Source organism: Oenanthe melanoleuca, chromosome 15 (genome assembly GCF_029582105.1).
Source record: "Oenanthe melanoleuca isolate GR-GAL-2019-014 chromosome 15, OMel1.0, whole genome shotgun sequence".
Taxonomy (NCBI): domain Eukaryota; kingdom Metazoa; phylum Chordata; class Aves; order Passeriformes; family Muscicapidae; genus Oenanthe; species Oenanthe melanoleuca.
Window position 1 is genome coordinate 10,749,440 of NC_079349.1, and position 27,576 is coordinate 10,777,015.

The 27,576-nt window shown below is 43.6% G+C and overlaps 2 protein-coding genes across 13 annotated transcripts in view; one reads left to right on the top strand and one right to left on the bottom strand.

Moving 5' to 3' along the window:
* Positions 1-3,999, top strand: part of SFI1 (SFI1 centrin binding protein) — a 27,820-nt gene extending 23,821 nt beyond the window's left edge. For 4 of the 7 annotated variants that reach the window (XM_056504709.1, XM_056504712.1, XM_056504714.1 and 1 more), the window contains exons 27-29: positions 594-714; positions 1,431-1,533; positions 2,059-3,999. In XM_056504709.1, coding sequence (XP_056360684.1) covers positions 594-714; positions 1,431-1,533; positions 2,059-2,166 — 332 coding nt within the window. In that variant the 3' untranslated portion in view covers positions 2,167-3,999. The remainder of the gene's footprint in view (positions 1-593; positions 715-1,430; positions 1,534-2,058) is intronic. The other 3 variants (XM_056504716.1, XM_056504715.1, XM_056504710.1) reach the window with 2 other exon arrangements.
* Positions 2,399-26,776, bottom strand: PISD (phosphatidylserine decarboxylase). Of its 6 annotated transcripts, none has more exons than XM_056504721.1 (9): positions 16,106-16,161; positions 15,859-15,930; positions 11,652-11,873; positions 9,702-9,867; positions 7,496-7,732; positions 7,229-7,367; positions 6,344-6,490; positions 5,471-5,631; positions 2,399-5,164 (listed from the first exon to the last, which is right to left on the bottom strand). In XM_056504721.1, the coding sequence occupies exons 3-9, from the start codon at positions 11,771-11,773 to the stop codon at positions 4,940-4,942; spliced, it is 1,197 nt and encodes a 398-aa protein (XP_056360696.1). In that variant the 5' UTR covers positions 11,774-11,873; positions 15,859-15,930; positions 16,106-16,161; the 3' UTR covers positions 2,399-4,939. The 6 variants fall into 6 exon arrangements, with proteins under 6 accessions (XP_056360696.1, XP_056360692.1, XP_056360695.1 ...); XM_056504717.1 differs by having other exon boundaries at positions 11,458-11,873; positions 16,106-16,154; XM_056504720.1 differs by lacking the exons at positions 9,702-9,867; positions 11,652-11,873; positions 15,859-15,930; positions 16,106-16,161 and adding exons at positions 19,713-19,888; positions 23,654-23,748; positions 26,700-26,776.
* Between the last annotated feature and the right edge of the window lie 800 nt (positions 26,777-27,576).

Genomic DNA, 27,576 nt, shown 5'->3' on the forward strand with positions numbered 1-27,576 from the left:
TGAGTCTGGGGACTAAAGCCCTGCTGTACGCATTGAAGGATGGGAACTGCTGGAGGCCAGCTTCTTTTAGCAAGAATGGGCTCAGTTGCTGGAGTGTTCATGTGTATGACAGAACCTGCTTCAGGAGGGAAGTTCATCCAGTAGAGCTCTCTAGATTTCCCTGTACTTACAGTATGGCTGTAAAGGGGACAGATGGTGTCTAAGCACCTCTCATTGTGGTGATTTTAATGACATCAGAGCATGAAATGTGTTCTGCAGGACTATTGTACTTAATTACTTCTAGACTAAATGTGAAAGACTATATCTTGAACAGGCCAAAAGAGAATCTGTAGTACTAAACCATCCACCAGAACATTTTGTATGTTTTGTGTGTTCAGACTGAGTCTTCAAGAGCTTGTACTGCTGTCAGAACTCCTGCCCTGTACATGGTCATTTGGGGTGAATGGGTACATGTCACAGGGTAACAAAACACATGAAAATGACTCAGGAGGGCTCCATCTTTCCTGACATTAAAAATATTTTCTGTTTCTTTGTTAAGAAGAAAGAGTGGATGTCTGTTCTACCTCCATTGCTTGTGCTTATCTTTCATTCAGCTGAAGGGGAAAAGAGGGAGCACAGTTCCAGAGAAGAAAAGCTGGAGAGAAGGGTGGAAGCTGAACTCCGACAGATCCAGCAGCAGATGCAGTACTACTACAGCAGGAAGCAGGAGCTCATGTAATGCCCCTTTAGCCAGTCTGCCTTCATCTTGTCCAGTCTGTTTCACTTTTTCTGTGCATCTGCCCTGGAAATAATCAATCTGTTCACAGTAGAACTATGAATGAAACAGAAAAGTTCCAGAGATTTTTATTTTCTCCTTTCAAGTTCGCTCCAGGTGAAGGAGAGTATGTGCATAACTACTGTAGTCAGCCAAGTGTTTAATTATAACTTTGGCAGCTCTTGTAGAAGCATGTCAGAGGTATCACTGAGTGTAATCTGAAGACACTACAAATGAATTGGGTAGAGCAGTTGAAATTTAGCTTTTAGTTATTTTATCAAGAGGAGAGGACTGAGCTTTTCCAGCTTTCAATTAAAAAAGATTAAATACGGCTGGTATTTGATAAACTGCTCTACTAGAATAAGAAAACAGAATTGCTGTTTTCAGAAATGGGGCTGGGGGGTTTAACATCAGGAAAGGAAGAAGTCAAGGATTAGAAGTAGGAGGGGGAGATGACAGTTTTCAGGTTCCTCTGCTTTTCAGCATCTGTTTTTTGTTTGTTTTTTTTTTTCTTTTTGTTTGTTTTTTTTTTTTACATTTTAAAAAAGATCTTAACCATTGACTGGTTTGAGACAAAAAAAATGGGTCTTACTGGAAGTATCAATTGCAAGTATAAGTTGGCTTAGACTGTTGAGCTCTTAATTGGCATAAGAATCCTTCTAATCTATTTTATCAGGTGCTGTCAGCAGCAGGCACAAATTCTGCAGCAGTGGCTGGAAATGAGCACACAATCAGGAGCCCAAGATGGTGTGCAAGGAGTTCAGGAAGAATTGGGTCAGGTGTGTACACCACATTTAAATTGAAGCTAGTGAAGTGATTATCACTGTGCCATGCACTTAGCCTAAAGACTGATGGAAGCTGTGAGGAATTGTGTAGTAAGCTGTTAGTAAAATGCAAGAGAAGGGAAATTTATAGTCAGGAGTAGGCTGAGGAGCAGAACAGGCTGTGTAGATACATCTTCCTGTTTGTTCAGAAATATAACTCCTGCTCCAGTAGACCTTTCTGAGGCTATTTCCAAGCTATGGATCAAGCTTTCAGAGACTCAATCTGCAGAAATTCTCCAATTTCTCAAGACAACTCCCTGTGTGCAGACTGGACCTGCACTGCTTTCAGGCCCCAGGTTCACACAGCCAGGTGTGGGTCCTGGTACCTCCGACTCCAGCCAGTACTGAGCTGTTCCTAGTGACAATCTGTCATGTACTGGCCCTCAAGTGAGATAACACAGCTCTCTCTCTCAAAAAGACTAAATATTGTCTCACTGTACAAACTTGTGTTTATGCTGATGCACTTGTGTTCCCTTTCAGTTGCATGTGAGGATCAGCACTCTCAGCAAAGCACAGCTGGCCGAGAGACAGCATGTGCAGGCCCTGCTTGCCCGCCTGCGAGATATCCAGCTTGCCCTGCATCTGTAGTGCATCTACCACCTTCTCAGCTCAGGGGTAGGACGTTTTGGCCCTCTCATAGCAGGGGATGATGGAAGAGATGTATCCATTCACTTATTTCTATGTATGGTGTTTATATTTGATAAATTAAGTTAAAATAATTTTGCTTTTTTTATTGTTACTCTAGCTGATCAAAACCAAACTGGAGCTACATCTACCTCATGCTGCACTTGCAGTACCAAACTTTGTCATGCCACAAAGATAAGCAACACAGATAAGACTCTTTATTTCAAAATGTTTGCAATTAAATGAGTTCATGTCAGTAAGTCATACACTTTGACATACAAAAATACCGTGCTACTGATACAGTTGAATTAAATGGATTCTCCATGCAGGAGAAATTCACAGCATTATCAGTACCCTCAAGGAACTTTGTTTTCACTCCTGGGGTGCAGTGCTGGCCCCTGCATCACAAACAATGTTGGTTTATTAGCTTGCTCTGCACAGTATTAAAACCATGATAAAAACAGCCACTTGCATGCTGAATCCTCCCTTCCTTCTGAGATTTCTAATAAAGCAAACATCAAGCAACCCATCCTCCATGACTGGGCTAATATTTACCTTCAGATACTATGGATGATGCTGCTGAGTAGGAAGAAATTAAAGCTTTATCTTCCTTTGGCTCTGGATGTCACAGACCCCAGTGGAAAAGAAGGAAAAGATTCAGTTGTCTTTTTCCCTCATCCACTGGAACAAATTGCTTTCTCTTGATAACATGACATTGAAGTTTAATCAAAAAGCTCACCCTAACTTTATCCTCTCGGGGTTGATATTTGCCTTAACTCTTTTCTCACTCTCAAAGGTTTGAAAAGACTTGTATCTGATACTATACTGCTGCAGGAGTAAACTTGCTAATGCCAAGAAGTTTAACAAGATAGGTGGCTGACAGCCACTTCAAGCTTTCAAACTCCTCCCTGTGTAAAGTGAGGAAACACTGACTCCTGGAGCCAAATGAATTTTCTCCTGCTTGTCACCCAAACAGCCACCCTCATCTGACTGGTGCCTGGGCTATGTCACTTAGAGGCAGTTTATCGTCCCTTCCTTCCCGATGACAAGCTAAGCATACAGCACTTGGCAAACTGGACATTTGTACAACAAAATTATATTCTATTTTCTGCAGTGCGTACAAAGAAGGGTTTCTTTAGGAGATCAGAGCTGGTCAAAGCCTGTCATCTCCTTGAAGTAGCAGAAAAGTAGCTCAAGCAAGCAAGTAGTATGGGAAATCTTTCAGAAAGCACAAAGGCAGGTTTCATAAGCGTGTCCACTCCAACAAGCTCTGGACAGCAAAATCAGTTCTAAATGCTTGAGTGCTGGGACTTGAAACAGTTTATTCTCAAAAAACAATTGATACATTGCTTTAAAACTCAATTGTCTTCACTTTGGCAGTGGTTTTTATCAGTGCCACATGCAGTAGATCCAAGGTGTTAGATTTTAACTCTTCTTGATGTGAAGTCACAGAGAGGCTCTAAAATTTTACAGTGGATTAAGCTTCAGCACAAAGATTTCAGCCCATAGGACATTCCTAGCATTAAGTATGAGGGCAGAAGTCAGAGCCAGTGTGGTTTTTTGTTTTGTATTCTGAGTGAGATGAAGTTGTTGCCAGTCAAGGGATAACCAGATTGGCACCTGGGAAGCAAGAGGGGATTTCTTTAAAGATCCATAAATATTTTAAACACAGTCAGTGCATAGGGCATTTCATTCTGTGCAATAAAAATTAGTCCTAAAGTAGCTGAAGCTGTCCTGTAATAGAGGAACTAATTCGTCAAGAATTTAGTGACAAAGTAACAAGATACATAGCAGAAAGTTAAAACATACTTTAGTTGCCACCATATCACCCAAGAAAAATATGCTCTGTGTCCTCTTAATCCAAGAGGTGAATTGTCTTTCATAAAGACAAAAACTTTAAGGCCTGGAATAGCAAAATAAACCCATGGATTAGGAAGAGGACACAGATACTTGTCTGTCTTGAAAAAAAAAAAAAGAATAAATTGCAAGATGACAAGTTCTGTTGTCTGGAATGTAGACATTGTTTTCAGGTTTAAAATACAATGCAAAGTCCACTTTCAAAGGGACAATGTCAGACAAAAGAACTAAAGTTGTCCAATAGTACAAAACTCAGGATGAATGTCACTCATTGTACTGACTGTTACACATTTTGCTTTGTTTGGGCCATGAAGCCACACCAGCAAATTCACTGTTTGGCCCTCTGTGCATTCAGAGACTGCTTTTATCTAAGAATTTGGGCAGAGTTTTTTAGAATAAAATAAATATGAGAATATATTCTTTACTCAAGGTCTGAGAAACAGATACTGCAGACACAAGGTACAAGGTCTGACTCAGCCTGTCAGTGTCCCTTTAAATACAGGTAATCTCTACCTCCACCCTTTCCCACTGCACCTGCCTAGGAAGGCTTAAAAGGGACTTGGAGGGTCTAAGAACACAATTATCCTGTGGCACATTCAGGGGAGAACATGAAAGACTACAGGCACAGGGTGGGCCAGAGACCACCATGGGCAACATCTTTAAAGGCAGCTGTACCCAATACATCCATGATCATTCCATTCAGTTTCTACATTCAGCAGTAGGTAAATGCAGAACAAATACTTTTCAAGTTTAACGCAGCAGTGACATCTTTTTTTCTCCTCACCCAGGTCCTGCTGAGTGATACAAACTTAGTAAGTGAAACACTCAGTGGTGTGAAAAGAGTCTCTTTTTATAGAAAATCTTCTTGCTAAGACAGTTCCTATAAAGAGCCCAGTGCTTCTCCAAAGCGGATTTTCTGTCCAGCTTTGAGGTTGAATTTGAAGTCCTTGGGTGCCTCAAAGATTAGTACGATCGTAGAGCCCAAGTTAAATTCCCCTAAATGTTCCCCTTTCCTCATGGGGATTCCTTCCTTGTTGTTGTTGGATATGAAGCTGAAGTCATTGTAGGAACCTTTAGAGTAACTTGGACTGTTTGTGTGCAAGTCCTGTACAGAGGAGGAAGAAGAGAAGGATTTACTGGAGGATTTCAGTGCTCTGTATTCATTCATCACCACAGCTGTGGACTGTTCATACTCAATCATTTTTCATGCAGGAACTCACAGCTCAAAGTTACAACAGGAAGATTTAAAAAATTTTCTGTATTGGAGACAACACATTTTAAATCAGTCTTAGAATATCAGTGCTGTGAAACACCCTCATTTCAGGGTAATAAGATTTTTTTTTAAATTTTGTTATGCTACACCAACCTCAACCATGAACACCAGAAAGGTGCCTGCTATGATCCTGCTCACCTGGTCAAAGTAGATGCGGATGGAGCCCACGTTTGTTGCTCCCACAGCTGTTAGTGAGAAAAAGCCATGTTTCCAGTCACCTGTAAGGACAACCCGTTCATTGTGGCAGAACAGTTCCTTAATCCAGCGAGCAACTCCAGGATTGACAGACATCAGGGAGCCTGAAGAAGTGAGAAAATATTCAGGTTAGGTTGTCTGGTTTGTAGCAATATTGTAATGTCATTCAGATGGTGTTTTCAGTACAACTGGAGCTGATCCAGTAAACAACTCGGTCAGTTATTTGTAGGAAGAGAGGCAAGTGCCAGGCAGAGCAAATGAAAGAGAAGTCTGTGCTGAAAACAAAGGGGTCACAGAAGGATGTGTGTGGTGGGTCAATCTCTCTCTCATGGTATATGAAACCAAATCCAAATACTTAGGTTTTTGCTAGATACCAAGAAGTAAAATATTTTTATCTGCAAAAACATCTGATCCCAGCTCCAGTAGTGTAACTGTTCAGTTGCATTTTCTTTGCCAAGCACCAGCAGAGATTATAGTTTAGGTTACTGTTTGGTGTGATCTGCAGAACTATCTGTATTTCAGGTGCAAACTGAATAAAAGTGTTTGGGAACAAATCAGGTCAGCATGCATCAAGGGATACTTCAAAGAACTCAAACAGTTTGAATACAATATTACTGTTTTCACCATTTATATGTGTTTTGCTCTGGTAAACTACACAGCTGCAAAACATTACTGTTTAAGACAAATCACTTTTCTACCATTATCTGTGATTTTACTCTACAACTTCTGCAGTGGTGTGTGTCATTCTACAGTGACCCATGGCAGTGCTTCCCTCCATAGCTGCTCTGCAGTTGTTTCCTAGGAACAGAAACCAACCTGGGAAATGCCTTCGGTGTGACACTGTCCAGTCCGTGGGTGAGTGGAAGCAGTGATAATCCCCTGGTGCAAGGTAAATTACACAGTGGTAGAGCTCATTCCCCTCCTTTGTGACCAGTTGTTGCTGAAAAGAGTTACCAGCTGGGGCTGCAGATAAAGCATGGAAAGGAAGGGGTTAAAGATATTCCTCCTGAAGTCATCTACGATAGCCAGGCAGTGTATGTCAGAGCCAGTGCAATAGCAGAGGATTAAATGCAGCCCATGTGGACTGGTGAGACTACAAAAACATATATTTCATCCAGGACTCCAATATTTCCAAGTGTTCCTTTCCCTTTACAAGAAGATTAGATCCTGGGTTGTTTCAGTCATTGTGAAAATTTTTCTTTTGAAGTTTTCCCTTCCCTAAGCAAAAGAGCAGAAACTGAAATCCAGTACAATGGAATTTTTATTAAAGCTACCATTTAAGAGCAGAATTTGTGAGGAGTCCTCTTAAGTGATTAGAGGGGCAGTGCTTGAGCATGGATCTTGTTAAGGAGCAGCGTATCCAGTTTTTGCTAGCCAGTGCTTGGGCCCATTTCAGTGTGACAGCAGGAGTGCTGCAGCCATGGTACAGCAACACATCTTGGACTCAAGTGTAAGAACCAAACAGCTCAGTTCAGATAATCACAATGAGCCCGGCACGATTGTATAAAGCCACTGGTGAGAAAGAGAAGAACTGGAAGAGTGACATGGGTACCCGCAAATAAAACAAACCCAAAATCAGACCTACTTTTGTTTCTGACAATACAAGAAAATGTTACTTTTTTTCATCTCTCTTAGTCTCATGATTTCTGAGAACACTGAAAGGGCACAGCAGAATAAATGTAAATCTAACACAGAACTCACCCTGACTAAAATGCATTTCCTCTGTGGAGATGCGAGGTCCCAAGAAAGATTCCAGAGAATAAGTAACTCCTTTTACTTGCTCCACTTCACAATTTTTTACCTGTCCAAAATTAAGGATCTTTCCATCAGAGGGGCTAATCTACAGCAAAGAGAAAAACAAAAAGAAACCATTAGCAGTTCATTCATTGCCCATGAAGCAGTGCCACTCCTCTGGGGGCTGAGGGAAGCTGGCGGTGCTGGCTGGAGCCCTCCCTCCCTTTCACTCACCACACTGTGCACACAGCAGACCGGCCGCGCCTGCGGTTTCAGCTTCCTGCGGAAGAACTCGCTGAGGTTCCTGTAGTGATGTAGATCCTCCACCGCTGCCTCCTTCATGTTCACCCCGAAGGTCCAGATGTACAGGCTGTACACCGGCTTCCGCAGCCACGTGGGCAGCTCCACCTGGTTCAGGCGACCCCAGGCTCGCGACAGCAGCCGAGTTGGGACCGACTTGTACAGGGCGACCTGCAGGAGCAAGTGCAGCAGGTCAGTGTCCACTGATGCCTTCTTACATCTCTCATAACACAGGAAGGATCAAACTGTTCCTGCAAACCTCTCCTTTGAATTCATGAGTTAAAAGTAGTCTATAAGGCTGCACAGTTTACCCTGCACTTCATCCTCATTCCCTCCACTGGTGAGAGTAGACAAGAGAAAGGATGAAACTTAATATAACTTTAAAGTGAAGCCAGAATTTCCACTCCCTTGCAGCCTGAAGCTCCACATTGAAGTTAGTGGAAACTGCCCAATGTGAGGCTTATAGAAAAAGGAGACATTGCACATATTCTAGTAGAATGCTAATCAGAAAGGCTTAACATTACCAATGTATAGTGAAGAACCAAATGAGAATTGACTGGAAAATAACTTCTCAGTGTTGGATGACATGCTCCTCAGATGCAGCTACTACTGAGGGTGTTTCCCACAGCCAGTACTGTGTGGTGTATGTCTAATGACACAAGTACCATCAAAGAAATGTACCTACTGGATGCAGCTGCACAGGTATAAATTTATACCAGCCTTACTCCTTCTCTCATGACAATGGGAGCTGCTAACTGCAAGAATATAAAGTGCCTTTATTTCTGTAGAAATACACTTTTGGACTTGCACCAAAGCCCAAGTTTTAGCAAGGAAAACAAACGAAACAGTTGGCAAGAGGTATCTGCTGTTGATGGAAGTGGACAGATGACAACATCTTTCTGTTGATAATTCCAGCAGACAACTCTTCTGGGGTTTGTGGTACTTGCTGTCAGCCAGGAAGCTCACATGGCTATGATGTAACTGGGGGGAGCTGGGGAATATGGACCAAGGGAACTGAACACTCTGAAAAGGAAGTGGTGATCTGCTGACTGGTGCTGTGTTTTTGAACAGCTACATTCAACTTGCAGCTAAAACTTGTTTTTATTCTTAGTGAGAGTCATCATTTATTCTCAGTCATGTCCTTCATGATTAAGTTTTGCAAAACAGCCATAAACACAAAGAGAAGCTTGCACTGGCTCCATCGTATCAAATACAGCAAATTGAGATTTCATTTACAGATCACCATTTGTGTACATACAGGGATATTTCAGAAAGGAAATACCAACCTAATTTTACTTCAGATAAAACCTTCTAAATGAACAGTACTTTAGGTTATACAAGCTGAAGTACTGAAGAAAAAAATGTTGCCATTTTATTTGGCATGCCCTATACTGTATTAATTTTTAAAAAATAACTTTGCTGTTTTCCACCAACACAGAAAATGTACATACAACTATAATATTACACAAATTGTCAAAAATGCTATTTCCTAGCAGCCCCTTCTCTTCAAAGAAGCCCAGCTTTCAAGTTGATGGGATCAAACAGAACAGATGTTCAATGAAACAGGCTTAAGAATGGCAATTTTGTTCCTGCTTGCAATCAAAATACTTACTTGGTTGTTGGATTCTGAAATTGCATGATTTGTGGGGAGAATTACTATGTTCAAGGCATCCCATACTCTGCTCTCAACAGTGTCAGAGCACAGATTTGCATATCATTTGGACATGCTGGACTACAAATGCTCAATGAACTTAAGGAACAAACCCTCTCAGTGAAAAACAACAAAAAACAAGAGACCATTTCAATGGGACCAGGAAAAGGAACTTGCCAAGAGGTTTGGTCTTGCCGTAGCCCTGATACTGTGAGGTGACTGAATTCCTTCAGAAGTTTCTGTTCACTTTCTTTTCCTGACTGTTAGAGGACAAAGTAATTCTCTGCTCCTGAAAAAGCCACTTCTTTGTGAGGCAATTAATCAACACAACCACGAACAGTAAAAATTAAACACAAGCATGAGTTGCATCTCTGCATTCACACCAGTGATCACTAGGCTGTCCTGCATGAAGCCACTCTCCCCCCAGCTGCTGCCAGCTCCTCCAGGACACAGCTCCCAGATGTGCACACGAGACCTGCTCACACTTACCCTGCTCATAGGCCTCCATCCCACTCTGGTCAAGGGTTTAAGAGCACCGAAAGGCAGAAGGTAATAGAGAATAGTCAGAGGCCAAGAACGGAGTTTCAGAGCAGGCCTAGACATACAGCTCAGCTGGCCCAACCTTCGCCGCAGGGCCAGCTGGGGGAATTGCAACCTGAAAGATTACATACACAACATCAGAGGGTCAGGCATCTCAGCTGCAGAGCCACCAGTTTCCAGCAGCTGGGCTGAGTTATTCTGCTAAATGTTTGTTAATCATTGATGCTACAAGTCTTTACTCCTTTATTTTCATCAGTTCTTCCCCTTCCCAAAATAGAACAACAATTTATCTAAAAACCAAAAACAATGGTATTCACCCTCACAGGTCACATTTTACAAATGACACCCTCAAAAAATAAAGGTAAGACCAGTTTCCAGGTCTTAAAGCCTTCACTGAGTATCCTGGTTCTGAACAGGGAACGTGGACAAAACCAGTATTCCTAGTACTGCACAACAATCTAGTCTCCATAGCACAATAATCAACTCCCCTACTTCTTAGCCAGCTGCATCTCTGATTTTTTTTTTTTTTTTTTTTTTTTTTTTTTTTGTTATGTGGCTGTCCTGACTGAGAGGGATCTCATTTTGCAAAATGGCCATGGGGATAAGTTGACCTTCTAACTCTCACAGGGAAAAGCTACTCAGCTTCTTAGCAGAGGACAGACATTAAGGGCCTCAGTTCAGACCCTTGCAGGAGGTCTGGAGGTTCCCATTTATTCTTTGGCTTCTACTAATGAAAAAAACTGGCATTTCCAAGGTAACATTATCAAATGGAAATCTGTCTACCTGAGGGCAAACTGTTGAAATATCTGACTGAACTCCTGGCTCGAGACTGTTCTGCAACCAGGACACGGCGATGTGCGCACACAGACTCAAGTGACACAGCTCACTCTCTCAAGGGATTCTCTGACAGGAAAGAGGAACTACAAAATACTGCGTATGTATTTCCAAGATGGAAAGAAGCTCAGAATTTAAAAGGAAATTTTCTTGCTAACTAGTTCTTTTCAGAACTTGGATCAGAATTAAAATATCAGGCAGACAGGTATAACTGTCACCACTTCAGGATGAAAGATGGTGCTTTTGGCTCAGAGATGTTTTTTCTGCAGTGAACACAACTTCTTTCCCCCAAAGAATTAATAAATAAACAGAGAATGATCTAATGCAACAAGGAAAAAGAACCCTGAGCAGAAGTGCTGTCTTAGCAGAGTTAATGCCAGCTTCTCAGCAGGAGGTGAGACTGACTCAACATGGGAATAGGAAGGGACACTTCACATTCTCCCTCCCATCCCTACCAGCCAGCAGCCTGCAAGGGCTGGCGGGCCAGGAGCCGGGTTGGGTCCCGTTCTCCCCCTCCTGCTGCTCTCCCCCCCTTCACTGCAGTCGCTCCTGGACCAATCCCTGCAGAGCTGCATCGCTCTGGAGCCCTTGGGCTTCTCACTGCCTTGGCCTGGTTTCAGAGCCGCCCCTCAACTAATTTTTCCATTCTCCTAGTGATGGAGAGTGGAAGGAAACGAATGAAAGCTTCCCCATTCCCCTTGTCATGGAACAGCATGCCCTTCTCTGCCAGTGCAATGTATAAGGAGCTTTATAGTAATTAGGCCAAACAAAAGCTTCGCAGATGGCTCCCGTTCCTTCTGCCCAGAAACCCTCCCAGCCTCCCTCCCGCTTCAGCCACCATTCCTGCAAAGCAGAAAATACTGAACAGTACCTGAAACGAGTTCTCCTACTTGGTGTCCCACTGGCAGAGCCAGCTGGGCCTGGACTCTCTAGCTGTGGGTGCTGGTCCCCGGCACAGCTGCTGCTGCCGCCGTTCCCTGAACGCAGCCTCCGGACATGAATTTTAACTTTGTGGAGGTTGTAGCAAGAGGGTGGAGGGTTAGATAAAGCTTTGTAGCATCTCACCATTTCCCTGTGTGGAGCTCTGGTCCCTGCAGGGTGTTTGACTGACACATCGTCAGGGTGACGGCTCTTGCAAGGCTCAGTCTTTTTTCCTCTACCTCTCTTTCCTTTGCTTGCTCCGGCATAGGAGAGAGGACACGGCGTCACAGTTCCTAAATCCCCCGCTGGTTTGTCTCTGGATTCCCTCTCTGTCTCCCACTTGAATCTCTGCTACGAGGGTTGCAGCTATTGCAAACAAACAGGCATTGTGTCACATTTCAATATCCCACTACAAAGCCGACTCTGCACACCATAAAAACGAGCTGTCCATATGAGCAGTCCTTGCTTCTTGCTAGTCCGGGTGGCCATTGAAACCCAACTCCCCAAAAAACACCCTGCAGTCTGTCCCAGGCTGCTGGGCAGCGAGGCACTAGTGTGAGGAACAGCCAGCTGGCCCTGCACAGCTCATCCCAGCGCCAGCCTGAATGCAAAGCTGGGAGGAGGAGTGAGGCGGAGAGGAGGAGGAGGAGGAGGAGATAACTCCCAGTTTCAACTCTGCAGTGCAGCAGCTGCTGCTAAGAGTTCTGGACTGGGCACCAAAAATCCTTTCCTGCTCTTAGTGTCCAGCTTGTAAAGAACAAAACAGAACAGAAAGGAATGTCTTTCTATTTTACAACCCTTGCCAGACACAAACATCCATCTGTGGAAATCTCCTTCCATCTCAAAACAGTCGCTTAAGGAAACAGGTAATGGACATTCTTCTACAAATAATTAGATACATACAAAATAAGCCAGTTTTAGGGCCATCTTGAGAACTGGGTATAAAAGAAGTGTTATGTGTCTATTATGTGACTTTCAGTACTGTCACAGTTTTTATGTCCACTAGAACTAAAATACAAAACAGGAGTAAAGGAAACTGTTTTGATTTTAAAGACCAAAGGCTGCAGTATTTCTATCTAAGCATTCTAAATATACAGAGAAATTTCTCTCTTTAACCCTACAGAACAGATTTTCTGAATCTCCTGTGACTGGGTTTGGATTGTTAAGAGAGCCCTGGTTCAAAAAGTGGAAGTCAGATATATCTCACCTCAAGATTAAACCAAATACTCAGAACAGTTTTGGAGCTGACTGTAGTAGCTATATTTCACTTCTGCTTTCTGCTAAATCTGGGTTGAGAACAAACAAAAAAAACCCCTCCTTGTTTCCAAAGCCGTCTGAGCACCATGAAACTGTGTGGCTAACAGAGTAGATCAAAAAGATCACTGTTGCTCTGATTGAGGGAAAGGCTTGTATTGTAATAGGGACAAGGAGGAGTGGAAGGAACAGCAGGAAAAGCTAGAATTAACTAACTAATGGCATCCCAGTCAGGCCTCAAAAGGAAAATATTCAAGCAGTAATTGTGTATTTTGATTGGCCTTCAACTCCAAATATTACAGACACTCCCCAGAAAACTCTGGAGATCCTGCATAAGAGTATTTTTCTCAAGAAAAAAAACTTCTGTATGGTATTCTGTATGTCGGAAGTTTCAAGACCTGTGTGCATGTTGTTTAAGCTGAATTTTAACAACAGCATCTTTTTAAAAGCCCCTGGTAATTGAAATAAGGGAAATTTAAGATCAATGAAAGCACTCAAAACATACTCCTTCCTCCCTGAGCCTTGTGCCAACTCTTTTTGTTTTCCTATTTAAAGTATCATTTAGTCTTTCTCTGGCTGGCACAAGAAACTCCTACACAACAAAAATGATGCCATCTGTATCATAAAATGCTGAAAGCAGTTAGCCAAAATCATATCAAAATTCAAAGAAAAGCAACAAGGAGCACAGGGGAGCTACTTCTTGATTCAGCATGAAGTGAAATTAGACCAAGATAAAACTATTTTTCACACTGAACACGTGTGTTCAGAGAACTGTGGGGAGAGTTTGTTTGGCACTGGTGGAACTGGGCAGGAGTGGCAGAGTAGCCAGCCCAGCAGCTCCTGCAGCCAGCATAGAACCCTGCTCCCCATCCCATCTCCTCCTGTGCAACCTTCACCCTTGCAGGAACACAGCAAACACACGTCTGATCACATTTGGTGCTCTTCCCTTCAGGATAAGGCAGGTAACCCAAGAGCTCTTCCAGTAAAATTCAGTTTTATCTCTCAAAACACTTCCAAGGAATTATTATATTCTCGACTGAGTAACCATGATTCTATGGAAGCATGTACCCAGCCAAACAGCTGACCTGCTCCCTAAAAAAACCCAGACACTGAAATGTTCTACAGCCTGATGCAGTGGGTAGTACCCTTCAGTCCAAAACAAAAAGCATGGGGTAAGAGAGATTCCTCTCCAGGAAGGAAAGAGCACAAGTGTTAAAAGCTTCCTCCACTTCTAAAAAAAAACTCTGTGCAGTCAAGTAAGAAGTTTCTTTTAAGTTCTGTACTACTCCCCTCATTACATTCACCAGGATGCCAATTCCTGGGTACTGCTGAGATGCTGACATGCCTGGCCAGTTGCCATCCCTGCTGTGGCTGCCCCAGAAGTAACATACAGTTCCTACAGTGTAAGGGGGTTGAAATGAAAAATCCGCCCTGAGTTTATCTGCTTTCCGTGCGGAAAGGAACAAGAACTGCTCATCAAACAGCTCATGACAGAGGAACTCATATAATGGCATCTCAACAGCTGGATGATCTCTTGGGATGCAGACAGTGCCCATAGCCTGTGTCATCATCAACTTATAAAATGTTTGGTTTGTAGGGGTTGTACACCATTACCAAACTCCCTCACCTGCCTGAACTCACCCAGAATCCACGCTGGGAAAATAAAGCAGCAGTTACCAGCAGGTACCAATCCAGCGAGAATTATTATCTGACAGAGAACTTCTAATCTGCCAGCTATGCAAAACTTTTCTATTCTGTCAGCTCAAATAAGCATCAAATCCAGCGACCTCTTAATTACTTGTCAAATAGTGAACTACTCAAGTCCTCTCAAGTTTTAAAAAACAACACAGCAAGGCAGTTGCACCAAAGACTAATACTCAACTGAACTTCAAACCTGCAGCCTCGGTTTTAAACCATAAGCATGAATCATTAGGCTTGGAATGTGCTGGTCAGTGCTCAAAGCCCTCTGATCAAACTTTCTACATTTGGTCGCAGAACTACTGTTTAAAAAATGCACCGAATGCATCCCAGAGCTGCACTCAAGTGCCAGCAAAAGCCGCGGTCTCGCGGCCAGGGCGCGGTACTCGGACCATTGTTAAAGGTCCCGTTCCTTTCCCAGCAGTAACTGTTTAACATCACACGCGTCATCCTGCTCCCACCCAACCTCCGCAGGCGGCCCGGCAGGACAAACACTGCATACTCCACACCCAGGCAGGAGCTCCCGATCTCCGAGAGCACAACAGAATTGCCCTGATGCCGCTGGGAAAGCTGAGCGCACGCTGAGCGTCTGCCAAGGCCAGGGCATTGCTGAGCAGCGCCTTCGGCCCCGCTCCTCCGGGAGTTTTCCAACGGGAGCGCTCTCGGCGGATTTACCAGCGCTACCTAACGGAACGTGCTCGGCTGCATCCACCCGTACTGCCTGAAATTCTTCAGTTCCCATTTGAAAAAGCCTTTCTAGATATTTTCTCTTCGTGTAGTAGGAAAAAAACCAAAACTTTATTATTTTGCCCTAGCGTTACAATGCTGTTTCAGTTGCTTTTTATAAATAGAGCAGGGAGAAAAAGTAATATATTAGGATAGCCTAACTGCATGACTGGGTTCTGAATTCTGTGCAAAAAGCCTGTTATACAGTCTCAAAGTTCTTCTGTGAAGCAAGGAGATAAAGCTTTACCTGTTTTACAGTGACATGAAATTTGATGGCACTCTTTTAAAACTTCGTAGTAGTAATTTCCAATTAATGGTTTACAACAACACTCCCCAGTACCGCGCCCTACTATCGCCCCATTATTTTAGCTTAAGGTACCGGTAAAGCAAACTCTCAGTTCCATGAAAGATCTCTAAAGGAAGCACAAGCCGCGTTACATCCTCCCCACAGAGCAGCACCCGGCGGAAGCTGCGCAAAAGCTCCGGCGGCTCCTCGGCCCTCTGCCCTCCCCCTCGGGACTCCGATAAGGCTGGTCCAGCAGCTCATTCTGTTTAAATCTCCTCAGAGATTACTCAGGAGTCGACTTTGGAACATCACATTCCAGCAAGCCAGAGTGAATCAACCCTTGGCCGCCAACTCTCGCACATCTGCCCTGCGGTCCATAGCCCTTACCTGATGCCCAGGGAAGTTTCCTTAGTCCCAGCTTTCCGCCTTCAATCGCCGAAATACGACACCGACCCTTCCCTTCAAAGCAGTTTTCAGACACATGAACAAAACCCAGTAGACTCCCTCCTCCCCTCCATCGCGCCGCAGCCATCCCGCCCCCGGGGCCCCTTCCCCGGCCGGGCAGGGAGCGGATGCGGCCGCAGCGCAGCCCAGCCCAGCCCGGCCCGGCCCGGCCCGGCAGCTCCGCACCTACCCGCGGCCGCTGCCCGATCCCCGCTCCGCTCGCTGCCGGCCCGGCCCAGCCTTAAGGAAGCGGCGCGGCCCCTGCCCCGCCTCGCCTCCAGCCACTGGCGCTGCTCGGCGGCTCCTTCGGAGGAGGGGCCAGGGCAGCACGAACGCGAACAGGCCGGAGGAGTCCGGTACACGGCGACGGCCCGCGGGATAAGGGGCTGCCCTGGGACGGTCGGGCACTCCTGGGGATCAACGCTCAGCTTCCCAAAGAGCCGCTGGCCCGGACGACGGGGAAAGAGACTCATCGGGGAGCAAGCCACCGGTGCGGACTGTGTGCATTGCTCAGCTTCCCTGAGACAGCTTGCCACCGCGTGTCCTGGAGCGGGAACACAATCCCACACAGGCACTGGCAGCCAAAGCAGCAGAGTGTGCTCCAGTCTTACAAACTGCTTCCCCAACGCTCTGATAAACTGCTTCATAAGCCCAGACGCTCAGGAAGCTGCTCAGGCAGTTGCACTAGACAGAACAGATCTATCTAGTCAAAAAGTCTTCCCACTGTTTGGATTTTAAAAACCCCACAAACCCAAACTGATTTTACTTGGTTCAATTTTCCAGGACAATCGAAAAAAACATTTACACCATCATACCCTTTACACAATTTGATGCTGTTGAAATGTCACTAGTTTTAACATTTTTTAAACATCTTTCTTGTGTACTTTAGACCATTTTACAGGAATTTTTTTTTTTTAATAATTTCATATATGCTCCAATAAAACTCCAAGCATCAGAATCTGGGAGCAAGAATGAGGAATAAGAGACCAACTGGAGATTATATATCTTTCGAAGTTGGATTAAAAAAAAATAAATCAGATATTCTTCCATTAATAGCTCTTTCCTGAACTTGAAACACACCTCTTAGCATAATACTAAATGTCTCCTCAGAGCCAAGAAAAGCACCTTCTGTATTGTACTGCTTAAGAGCTCCAGTATCTCTGTTACATAAATACAAGCACTTCCTGACATCAGTAGGAAAGGCTGTGTTGTCTTACCTCCGAGAATCCAAATCCTAAAGCTATGCTCAAGCACTTTCCTGGCAAATTAAGTTGCTTTTAAAAACTGGCCCATGACAATAAGCTGCAGTTTGAACATTGCAGCTCACTTTCAGAGACATTTACTGTGCTCTCCTGGCACATGTCACTCCAACATACACTGCTTTTTCCTCACACACAACAAAACAAACTACAGGAGCAAAGACCACCTACAAGTTCCACTCTCAAAACTCTGGTTCATCTGATCACACTCCAAACTCCTCCTCTGGCCAAGGTTTCCCACAGTAATTCTTTGATCCTGTATCAACAGCTGCCCTGGTGCCCAGGTAAGGAGAAGCAAAATGCCTCTAGTTACCATATGATCGGCATGCCATACATGCAGATCTCAGCCAGGAAATGTTCTGTGACAGCAAAGATTTCGAACAATAAGCTTCCATCCATCTGATAAACATCTACCTGTCTCCCTCCAAGCCCTCTGCTTTACCTCATCTAATTAAATGAAAGCTGATCCCCACTGGTATTCACTGTAGGAGACACTAAGGCGTTAATCAGCTCAAGCTATTAGCGACAGAATGTCTCTAAGAAAATTACACAAAGAAAAGGTCTGTGCTAAAGAAATAATAGTTCTGTCTTTCCCTGTGGAGAAACTTAAGAAACACTTGACTTGCACCAGATTAATTTCCCCCTCCCATTCTTTTATGGAGCTCAAGCAAAACAAAACCACACAGAAGTGTATCGACTCTGTAATTCAGTCAAAAATTATGCACACCTCAAAGAGGATCCCAGCATGTACCTCTGCTACAGGGAGAGCTTTCCTGCCAGCTCTACAGGGTGAGGATTGCCCATTTAATATCTGTCTTCTGCTCACAAGCAGGGAAATCTGCCTTACACCCAGAGCTGGCAGGTGGAAGATGCTCCACGTTCCACCAGGAACATGAGGCTGGAACTGTGGAATCAGCACCTCAGAGCAGCAGGCTCGGCAGTGAGGGCACGTGAACCAGTTTCTTGTTCTGTATTACTCCTTCAAAGCCCATTCAATCACACTTGGTCTCTCTCATGCAAAGGCTTATTCTGCCCTAAAAACAAGACAACACCCCCCTTCCACACTCCTTAGCATGCTTACAGTGATGCAAAAAAACAGAACAAAAGAAAATGATTGGTCAGCAAAAACTCCACTTCACTTTACAATAAAATGGAACAACACAGCTTTTATTTTTCTTGAATCCTTCATTGTTTGGAATATTGCTTGCAAAGTCTGACTACAGCTTCTCTTTCTGCTCATAGCTATTGAGTTTCCTTTCCCTCCCACAGAAGTATTCAATAGAACTTAAATGCATCAGGAAGGACTAGGATGTCTTGTTAGTGTCTCCTACTAGGGTCTGCTGCATTTGGAGCCCTGCTTATCAGTTTGAAATTCTTTGTGTGTTTCCCTACTATAAAAACCAGATCCTTTAGAGCTGTTTCATCAAAAGCAATACTCCTAGCTTCACCAAACAATAACAAACTGGCGTATCAGTATAATGACAGAAGGCGAATGAAATAAGAAAATTACCCAATTTCATACCAAAAGGTATGAACAATAACAAAAGAATATTTGTTTTCAAGTATCAAAATTGAATTGACATTGATTTGTTAAATAAATACTCTGTGGATACTTACCAGTTCTTTTTTAATCAGAGCCCATTTAAAACAAACTTCAGCAGGAAAAGAATATACAGAAGACAGATTTACAGACAGATTCCTCAGGAGCTATCACAGGCTAAGCTGTTAGCATCTGGACTGTCTGGATCATATCTGATTTGGGTCACTACTGAAAATGAATTTAGGGAATCCAGCCTAGTCCCCCACAGGCATGTGGCCAAATCACTCACACACTGCCAGTGTGCTCAGGAATGCAAAGAAACCTTCATGTCAAAGGTCACACTGAAGCATCTCCTACACAACCTTACAATCCTAGAATCTTTAACTCCTTGCCTTCAGACATGGCACTGAAGCAGGCACTCACCTGGCTGTTTGGAAAATACCACATATATTTTAAACTGTCCAACATGGAGCTGTACAATATACTTAATATTTCAAAGGAAATACAGCAGTTACAGGAAGTCATGAAGTATCTCTTACTTCAATGCTGCAATGGGTATTTGACCTACAAATCTGATACACACACACTGCAATTACACAGTAATTTCTCAATTCCTTGGAATCCAAAAGGAAAAGGTAAAAATCCCTCAGGATCAAGAGGAATTACAGACCTACGTGTTATCTATGAAAAATAGGTCTTGCTGTATATTCATACAAGAAACAGATAGATTTTTATTAAACAGGCATTAATTCCATCTCAGCTTTCTTGTAAAGTACATATGGTGTCAGCCACACTAAAAGATGGAAGAGTTGTTGGCAGTTCCTAATGTATCATGACTTCAGCCAAAATGAGTTACTGAAGTCACAGAAATTTTAGTTCCATGAGTTGTCAAGAATATGTTGTCCTGGTAGAGGCAAATTGAAGACTCCTGTGTTGAAACGGAAGCAAAGGAGCTTCACATCAAACGTGTAGAAGTAAAATTGTCCCAAGTTTCTTACCTCCCATTCACTTGCAAGCTTCACAGGCACCTCTATGCCCCTCTTCTCCAGCTGCTCCAACTTGTAATCCTCATATTTTCTGTATCCTGCATATCCTCCACCTGTAGCTACCAGAACATGGAAGGGCCGCAGGCGGAAGACTTGCCCCACCGGAGCAGTGTGAAGCTTCTTCCTGTCTGTAACAGAAAAAATCCCAGACTTCAGGAAAGAGAACAGCTACACAGTAAAGAGAAAGCAACTCTGCAATGAGGGATATGAGCTTGGGTGATGAAAATGTGACTAGAAAATAAATCTGACACAGAAGGTAAGTATGCTCCTGAGTACTCCAGTTATTTCAGTTTACCAAGTCACTGTAACTCAACTGACCAACACTTGGTCATCTGTGGTTTTAATCTCATCCCCATCCCTGCCACACCATATACTTCCAACATTCTTCTCCCCAGAAAACATATAAATTGTTCTCCCTGAAAGCCCTGTGAAGAAATACATAAAATTAGTGTCACAGTGACAGCACTATCACACTTCCCAGCTGTGAGAATGTTGGCACTATGTGGAACAGTCATTTGCTGGGGAACAATCTATACTACTGTGAAGCTTTGTGCTTCTCAGTTACTAAAGCTTCCACAACAGTTAGGGAATCCTCGGACTGTACAGCTAACTGGAAGAGGGAAGGAAATGATGACCTGTTTTAGAGTAGGCTCGGGAACAGGAAAACAGGCCCATTCCTGCAGTAACACAAGCCGCCACGTGAAACAAAAAGACGTTTAGTATTACATCTGTTCTTCACTGAGTAACTACTAGCTCCTCCTCCTGAGTCCAGCCTCGCAGTCATTGTGAGATACACGGACGCGGCGTGGTCTCTAGGCAACAGACCAAGCATGGGGCGGGCACAGCCGTGGGTTTATTGCCCTTCCAAAACCGTCAGAGAAAAGACATCCAGGGCTAAGTCAGAATTAGACTGTGCTGCTCTTGTCTGCCAGTCGGTCAGAAGTTCTCAGCAATGAGTACCAGTCACTACCTGACAGAAAATGCCCAGAACCAATTCTTGATACCGATTGCTGTCATTTCCATAGCAATCATTAACTTGGATGCACCAGAATCAAACTCAATGAACTTTATCTTGTTCCATCAAAGTCAGCCTTCTTAGGGTTTGACTATGAAAGGATGCATTAGCAACTGAAAGAATTCAGTCAACACCAACTCTAGTTCTAGGCATACATAGAGACAAAGCACAATTGTTTTAATCTCTGGAGAGCTTTAATTCTGAGGAATTGAGTTTATTAGAAGCATTCAGCCATGATGCTGCAAAAAGATGCCAAATAAAAGTAATTCTTGTCCACATTTCGTTTAATCAAAATAATATTTCTTTATAATTTCTTTCCTACACTTGTGATTTAATATATTGCTTAAACTATATATCCTAAATGCATCATAAAACAAAACAAGCTTTATTCCTCCTTAAAAAAAAAAAAAAAGTATTTTCTTTACTTGGGGAGAAAACCAAACTCAATAAACAAATAAGACAGCAACTACAGTTATAGTTAAGATTCTAAAAGCTATTCTTTCCTAAAGAACAATGCTCAGTAAAGGAGAGGGATCATTTAGAACAGCTGACTGTTTAAAAAGACAGACTTATTTGAATTTACAAAGACTCTACAACCTTTCAACTTTGCATCACTACTACAACAGAAATGTCTTTACACAACCAGTGATACTCTTTAGCCCTAAAGCCTTTAACTCCCTTCCACCACATCTTTGGTTCTAAGTTGGCAAAGCTGCTCAGCTATTTCAGCAGTTTCACAAATTCCCAAACCAAAAGCCCTCAGTGGGAACAGCTCTTTCTGGTTTGGATCCAGAGAGAGGCAGTTTCTACTTCAAGTGCATTGATTACACCCATGTGAACATTTCTCTTCCTGTAACAGTGACCAAACCATTGGTGTTCCACAACCCACAGCAAACACAACTTAAGCTGTTGATAAATGAAGAGTTGATTTTTCCCCATCTCCAGCATTAGAGAAACAGCACTTCTGTAACTGATCTCCGAAACATTATCTTTGTAAAGGCATCCAACATGCCACTGTTAAGCTTTTTTGCCCTGACTAAATAATATTCCACACCTTTCAGACACAAGTGGAATTCACACAAGTTTACAAATTCTAAGACAACACCACCAGTTACTGATTCCGGCAACAGATCCAGGTTTAGGCAGCTGGCACTGCTTAGACTTCAGCTGAACATTGTGCTCTCTAATGATGCTACTGCTGCTCCCTGGAAAGCAGCATGAGAATGTGTGGAGAGCTCAGACCATGGCACAAGAGCCACCAGAAACAAGCCCAGGGCAGGAGGAAAAAGATGCAGGACTGTCAATGTACTAATAACATTTTTAGATACTAACCAAAATCTGAAGAAATCACAGATAAAGCCAACGTCTCCCAGAATTCTCTTAAACACTGAGTATATTCAGCAAATGAGAATAAAAAATTAATAACAGTTTCCTTCTCTGGAACAGGTGAAGGAGACACCTTCCCTCAGAAATGCTGGAAAACTCAGGATGAGAGAGGAAACTGAATAATGGCAGGAGTGCTCTAGTTTATGCAGTTAGATGCAGTAACATAAATGCTGCTTCATTACAAATCAAGAATTTCTTCTAGGACATGACACAAACACTTAGAGGAGGCCATCATAAGGGGTAGAGAGAAAATTAGAGAAGAAATTAGAATTATGTCATTTCCTTTCTAATGACATAATGTGCAAATCATCTAGATCTAATCCAAATCAGAATCTGAAATATCAATGAATTAGAAAATATCAGGCTAAAAAGCTGATTTGTCAAAACTCAAAGCTAATTTTGACTAAAATGACCTTTTCTTCCTTGTGATCAACAACTTTGCATTATGTCTCAGCTTCCAAGATTCTTTTTTCTGTAATGACTTTGATTTATAGACAACAAAGAGCTGCTGTCTCTATTCATCTGTGTAAGCATATTTTTCAATAATGAAATATCCATATATGATATGCCAGACAAAGCATTTGGACACTTTGGGACATTTGAGAGTTAACACAAAGAAAGGATTTTAGAAAACGGGACCAATAGCTCAGTTGGCAAGGAAACAAAAATTCAAGACTATTATTTGTGATAAGTTTACAAATATTCCCTGGAAACAAACAATAATATTGGATCTTTACAGCATTACCCAGCTACAGAAACATCAAGTGCAAGTACCATTTTAACCAAGTCCTAAACATTTAATGTAAACCTACTCTGATTTCCTGATCTATTAAAATGATAAGTACAGATTGAAACATAAAAGGATATTTATACCTTTACTTTCTTAGGGCTGTTAAACTGCTGAAATCTGAATCTCTCAGATTTTCCAAGGTGAACACTTGAGAAGAGCATCACTACAAAGCAGGTAATACAGTTGCATAAATATGCATATTTTTGATATTGCCCTTCCCAGTCAGTCACTTCAGTAGGTGTGGAAAGTAAACAAATTATTGCTCATCAAGTTCATTTAAGTGTTTGTTGTTTTTTCTTAATGTAAAACCCTGTCCTAACATTAATCTTTCTGATAAATTATACTATGTTTTTAAAAATATAATTTTTGAACTCTAGACTCCTGAGAAAACTAAAGTGCAGAAATTAATTAAGAAAAATAAATCTATGGCTAACGGGTTTTAATTTGCTATACAGGAATCATCCTCAATAGAGGAAATTTCAGATGCTTTGTGAAGTTTGAAAGCAACAAACAACAATTCATAATGAATCTTATTAAAAAGATAAATTTACTTCTTTTACTATGACAAAATATAATTTGCAAGCTTATGTCTAAGGAAATGCCATGAATTGGTCTTTGATGCTGCACTCCCACTCCTTTCATTTCAAGAAATTAATCTTCCCCAATATGAGATCACAATTTGCCTAACTTTGAGTTACTTACCACTGAAAAATGTCCTTGAAGGAGGCTGCTTCCACAGGACTCCAGCTCTAACACACAGGTTCCTATGCACCAGCAAGTTACAGCTGCACAGCAAACTGCAAATACAACAAACAATAAGTGGCTGCTTAAGTACAAATGTTTAATAATGCAGATGTCAGCAGTTCAGTCTACTGACAATCTAATGTTTAGCAGCTCAGTAATAGGGAAAAGACTGCTCAAATTATCATAAAATTTCCACTGAGCCTTGTCCCTTCTGGTCTACTCCTTTCCTAAAAAAATTGAAAAACCTGACAATCCAACTGCTCTTGCAGGTATTTATTTAATGATACATCTTTATCTTTTTTTTCTTAACAAATGTTAACATGCTCCTCTCAGGCCGTCTTAACAGTGACACTTTTCTGAGTATTGTAGATGCTGATCTTGCCAATAGCCCTTTGCAGGCAACTATTTATGTTGTCAGCATGTTCTGTATCCTGACCTGTTTGGAGCTCTAAAATACAAATGGATGGTAAATTTTATAATTATTGTTTAGTACTTGGGATTATTCCACCTCCATTGGACTGCTACAACTGTGTCATTTAAGAATCTACTATAACAGCAACTGTCTAGAGAGACACTTAGGATTTGGCTCATGGTTTTACCTTACCATCCTGGTGGGAACCAGGAGGAGTACAGAGAGAAGTTTTGGATTCTATAAAGAACTAATGGCATTTATTAGACCACATGGTGTAGCTGAAAAAGTAAAAGGGCTGCCAGGCATAGCAGGTCTTCCTTAGAATTTACCTTACCACTCTGTTCACTGGTGAACTGCAGTGACAGTGGTTCTGCCCCTCTGAAAATACATAAAATAGACTTGGAACTGGCAATATAGAGAAAAGGTTCAGGCAGGACTTTTTGTGTGTTTAATATATAATATTTAATTCCATATTTGTAATAAATCTGACAAGAAGACATCCAGTTGTACAAGAACTGCTGAGTCTGTATAAGCATGTTTAAACAAGTATTTGTGGCCTGGCAACATCCTGCTGTCAGACAGGATCACAGGGAGCAGAGACTGTTCTCACCTGAACAGGCTCAGGTCCTCAGGAAGAACCTGATCTTTTTACACCCTGCTCTTTCCCAGGAGGCAATGCCACAGCTGGTATGTCTTCATCTGCCCTCCAGCCTTTCATCTTCTTGATCAGATACGTGGAGGACACAATTACTCTAGTAGCTTACAAGTTATTGCATCATTTGGGGCCATTCAATCTCAGGAAGTGATTATTAAGAATTTAAAGACTTAAATTCAGGTGTCTACTGAGTTACATACAGACACAATCCTTTCATTTCAAATAACAATCTACAAATAGCAGATTTCTTGTCTAGAAGTCACATCATTATGCCAGCATACACTTGGTAACTATACTTTAACACTAGCCAAGGACCAACAGCTAAAGTTTTCTCTTATCCCCACAGCAACAGAGTATCTTACTCTGCCCTTTCAGCATCTTAAAAATCAGTCTCTATTAAAATCCCTCTATTAACCCAAACGTGACAGGACAGACCCTCCCCAAGCCCCAGATTCCTGTAACTATGTGCTAAACATGCCCCACTACTGCATCATCTCCCAGGATGTCATTTCCTTGGTAAGACAGAAACCTGCCCACTGCTGCAGAACCTGTATGTTCTACAGAGCAACACATTGTAATTTGTCATGAACAACGAGGTCACCTGATGCTCTTGGGTCATACAAATTACACTAATTTGTGGAGTTACAAGGCCTGTTTTACAACATATTAAAACACTTGGGATAAAAAGAGCACTTGCTCATCAGTAAGCTGGGAGCCTGTGGGCTATTTCCAAGTGATTCAAAAAATAAAGAACTAATCGAATTAACATTAGACTTAACTTTACCAGAAGAGTTTTCAAATCCTAAAAAGCAATGGAAAAAATTATTAAAACTTAACTGCAGCCTAAAGCATTAGTATTTGAGACATTTATTAGCCTTCCTACATAATAGTCTATACAAAAATGCACAGTCAGAACAGAAAAAGTTGTGTTCACAGGAGCACCCAGGAGCTGCTGAGGCAGAGCAGGGAACCTGGGACTTGGTACTTCAGACAGTGACAGGACACAACACCCAGCCCTAAGCTCTTACCAAAATTCTCTTTGGTGTACAGCACTGGAAAATCAGTCTCCACCTTACTCTGAAATCAGCCTAAAACCAGGCAAAGACAGCAAAACTAAACAGTCTCACCTTCTCTGCTCCTGACAAGCCTGACCTTGATGGGTACGAATGCATGTGGGAGTATTGATCCCCTGCCTCTCCCACCCGACTGGAGGCTGATGGAGAAGGAACTACCAAGGAATTCCAAGGAACTTCAGCCCCTCTGTGTCTTCAGCCATCTCTGGACGAGAGACAGCACTGTGCTGCCAGCACTGAGGCCAGAGGTAACAGAACACTCCGTGCACAAGGTATTTCCTCCAGGTTTGGAGAGAGAAGGGGGAATACGGGGACTGTGTGTTCCATCCAAGAACAGAGAACCGTGGCCGAGAAACAACATTCATTAATGTGTTTGGTTGCTATGAAAAGCACAACTGTAAGAGGATATCTCCTGCAGAGGAGTGTCAGTGCCCGGCCAGGTGCTTCTCCTCGCAGCCACCCGACGAGATTGCATAACCCGAGGGGCTGTAGCTGCCCCCATCCACCGATTCCTACTGAGTACTTACACACTGACAGCTACAGACTGCAAAGCCGAGTCAAAACTACACAAGGCCACACACTTCTCGTTCTTAAAATACGTAAACCCCTTATCTTCCTTTCCAGCTTGCATAAGGAGGGTAAGGCTCCTCACACATGCCAAGGGCAGGGCCAAGGCTGTACAGACAGCCGCACTCACCCCGGCAGGGAAACGTCAGAGAACGAGGAGGGAGAGAAGGGGGTGGCTGCGGCCCCCGGCCCGGCTCCTCCTCCACCGCGGGGTGCCGGCTGTCTGGGCTGCCGGGGCCGGACAATAACAGTGACAACGACAGTGACAGACACAACCCAGCCCCGCCGTGCCCGTACCTGCTCCGTGCCGCGGCCGCCGCCATCTTCCCACGCCGCCGCCGCCGCGTCCTCTGCCGCGTCCCGCGCGCGAGGGCGGGAACAGCGCGGGGGGGCGGGGCCAGGGGCGGGGCCGCGGCCGTGAGGGAAGCGGGCGCTGCCGGGCACGGCGCGTGTGAGGGGGACAGTCTCTGTCGTTCCCTGAGGGAGGGGGACAGTCCCTGCCATTCCCTGAAGGAGCACGGCGGGTGTGAGGGGGAGAGTCTCTGTCGTTCCCTGAGGGAGCGCGGCGCGTGTGAGGGGGACAGTCCCTGCCATTCCCTGAAGGAGCACGGCGGGTGTGAGGGGGACAGTCCCTGCAATTCCCTGAAGGAGCACGGCGGGTGTGAGGGGGAGAGTCTCTGTCGTTCCCTGAGGGAGCACGGCGGGTGTGAGGGGGACAGTCCTTGCCGTTCCCTGAGGGAGCACGGCATGTGTGAGGGGGACGTTCCCTGCCATTGGCTGAGGGAGCATGGCGCTGAGGGAGCATGGCGCGGAGGGAGGGGTTCATTCCTGAGGGGAGAGCCGACATGGTGATACGGGCGCCAGGTGTCCTTCAAAGGAGGGTTTGGTCTGTGGGGAGGGCTGTTCTCTTGGCGCGGGAGGAAAAGGGGCCGTCGCTGAGGCGACGTGGGGTGGGAATAGGGCCGGCCCTGAGGGGACAGGATGTGGGAACAATTCCCGGGGATGTAGAGTGGGCACAGGGTGGTGGTTCCTGAGGGTTTGTGCTGTGGGGAGTAGGGGGCTGCTGCTGGGGAGTTCAGGATGAGGTAGCTGAGGTTCAGCTCCTTTTCTGCGCTGCTGTTGAGACAGGTAAATTATTTGCCCCTGGTATAGAAGCACCAGGAATATCAGGGCA